Source organism: Babylonia areolata, chromosome 13 (genome assembly GCF_041734735.1).
Source record: "Babylonia areolata isolate BAREFJ2019XMU chromosome 13, ASM4173473v1, whole genome shotgun sequence".
NCBI lineage: Eukaryota > Metazoa > Mollusca > Gastropoda > Neogastropoda > Buccinidae > Babylonia > Babylonia areolata.
Genome location: NC_134888.1, coordinates 14901232 through 14903731, shown reverse-complemented (window position 1 = coordinate 14903731; position 2500 = coordinate 14901232). Strand labels below are relative to the sequence as shown.

Genomic DNA, 2500 nt, shown 5'->3' with positions numbered 1-2500 from the left:
TTATATTATACATCACAGTGACATGACGTTATATCATATACATCACAGTGACATGACATTACATCATATTATACATCACAGTGACATGACATTACATCATGTTATACATCACAGTGATATTGCATTATATCATATTATACATCACAGTGACATGACGTTATATCATATACATCACAGTGACATGACATTGCATCATATTATACATCACAGTGACATGACATTATATCATATTATACACCACAGTGACATGACATATCATACTATACACCACAGTGACATGGCATTATATCTTATTATACGTCACAGTGATATGACATACATATTATACATCACAGTGACATGACATTATATCATATTCTACATCACGGTGACATGACATTTCATACATCATAGTGACATTGCATTATATCATACATCACAGTGACATGACATTATTTATATTATACATAACAGTGACATGACATTACATCATATATTTCATCGTGACATGACATTGCATATTATACATCACCGTGACATGACATGACATTATATTATACATCACAGTGACACGACGTTATATCATATACATCACAGTGACACGACATATATTATACATCACAGTGACGTGACATCATATATAATATACGTCACATTGACATGACATATACATAACAGCGACATGACATTACATCATATTATACCTCACGGTGACATGACATATCATATTATACATCATAGTGACATGACATATACATCACAGCGACATGACATTGCATCATATTATACATCACAGTGACATTACATCATATTGTACATCACAGTGATATGACATTACATCATAGTATACATCACAGTGACATGGCATTATATCATATTATACATCACAGTGGCATGATATTGCATCATATTATACATCAGAGTGACATGGCATTATATCATATTATACATCACAGTGACATGGCATTATATCATATTATACATCACAGTGACATTACATTACATCATAGTATACATCACAGTGATATTGCATTATATCATAAAATTATTATACATCACAGTGATATGACATTACATCATACATCACAGTGACATTATATTGCATCATAGCATACATGACATGGCATTATATCATATTATACATCACAGTGACATTACATTACATCATAGTATACATCACGGTGACATGGCATTATCTTGCATTCCAGACCACAGTGACATGGCATTTTATCGTTCTGGCCACAGTAATATGACATATTACACATCACAGTGATATGACATTATGTTGCATTTCAGACCACAGTGACATCATAATGCATTTCGCGCCACATGATATGATGTCACCTTTCATACCACGGTGACATGACACTTTGTTATACTTCAGACAACAGTGACATCATGACATATTATTGTTTTGTTGTTGTTGTTGTTGTTGTTGTATTTCTTTTATCACAAAATATTTCTCTGTGTGAAATTCGGGCTGCTCTCCCCAGGGCGAGCGCGTCGCTATACTACAGCGCCATCCTTTGTGTGTGTGTATATATATTTTTTTTTCCTGCGTGCAATTTTATTTGTTTTTTTTCCTATCGAAGTGGATTTTTTCTACAGAATTTTGCCAGGAACAACCCTTTTGTTGCCGTGGGTTCTTTTACGTGCGCTAAGTGCATGCTGCACACGGTACCTCAGTTTATCGTCTTATCCGAATGACTAGCGTCCAGACCACCACTCAAGGTCTAGTGGAGGGGGAGAAAATATCGGCGGCTGAGCCGTGATTCGAACCGGCGCGCTCAGATTCTCTCCCTTCCAAGGCGGACGCGTTACCTCTAGGCCATCACTCCACTCCTGCCTTTCATACCACAATGACATGACATTACATTACAATTCACACCACAGTGACATGACTTTACAATTCACATCACAGTGACATGATATATTACAATTCACACCACACACTTGACATTACAATTCACACCACAGTGACATGACATTACAATTCACACCACAGTGACATGATATAGTACAATTCACACCACACACTTGACATTACAATTCACACCGCAGTGACATGACATTAAGTTACAATTTACACCACAGTGATATGACTTTACAATTCACATCACAGTGACATGAAATATATTATAATTCACACCACAATGATATGTCATATTACAATTCACACCACAGTGACATGACATTACAATTCACACCACAGTGACATGACATTACAATTTACACCACAGTGATATGACATGACATTACAATTCATACCACAGTGACATGACATTATGTTACAATTTACACTACAGTGATGACATGACATTACAATTCACACCACAGTGACATGACATTACAATTCACACCACAGTGACATGACATTACAATTCACACCACAGTGATATGAAATATTACAATTCACACCACAGTGATATGAAATATTACAATTCACACCACAGTGACATGAAATATTACAATTCACACCACAGTGACATGAAATTACAATTCACACCACAGTGACATGACA

General features: G+C 35.6%; 1 protein-coding gene across 1 annotated transcript in view; it reads left to right on the top strand.

Moving 5' to 3' along the window:
* Nucleotides 1-1293, top strand: part of LOC143289345 (uncharacterized) — a 23523-nt gene extending 22230 nt beyond the window's left edge. The window contains exon 11 of the mRNA XM_076598347.1: nucleotides 1276-1293. Coding sequence (XP_076454462.1) covers nucleotides 1276-1293 — 18 coding nt within the window. The remainder of the gene's footprint in view (nucleotides 1-1275) is intronic.
* The last annotated feature ends 1207 nt before the right edge of the window (nucleotides 1294-2500 follow it).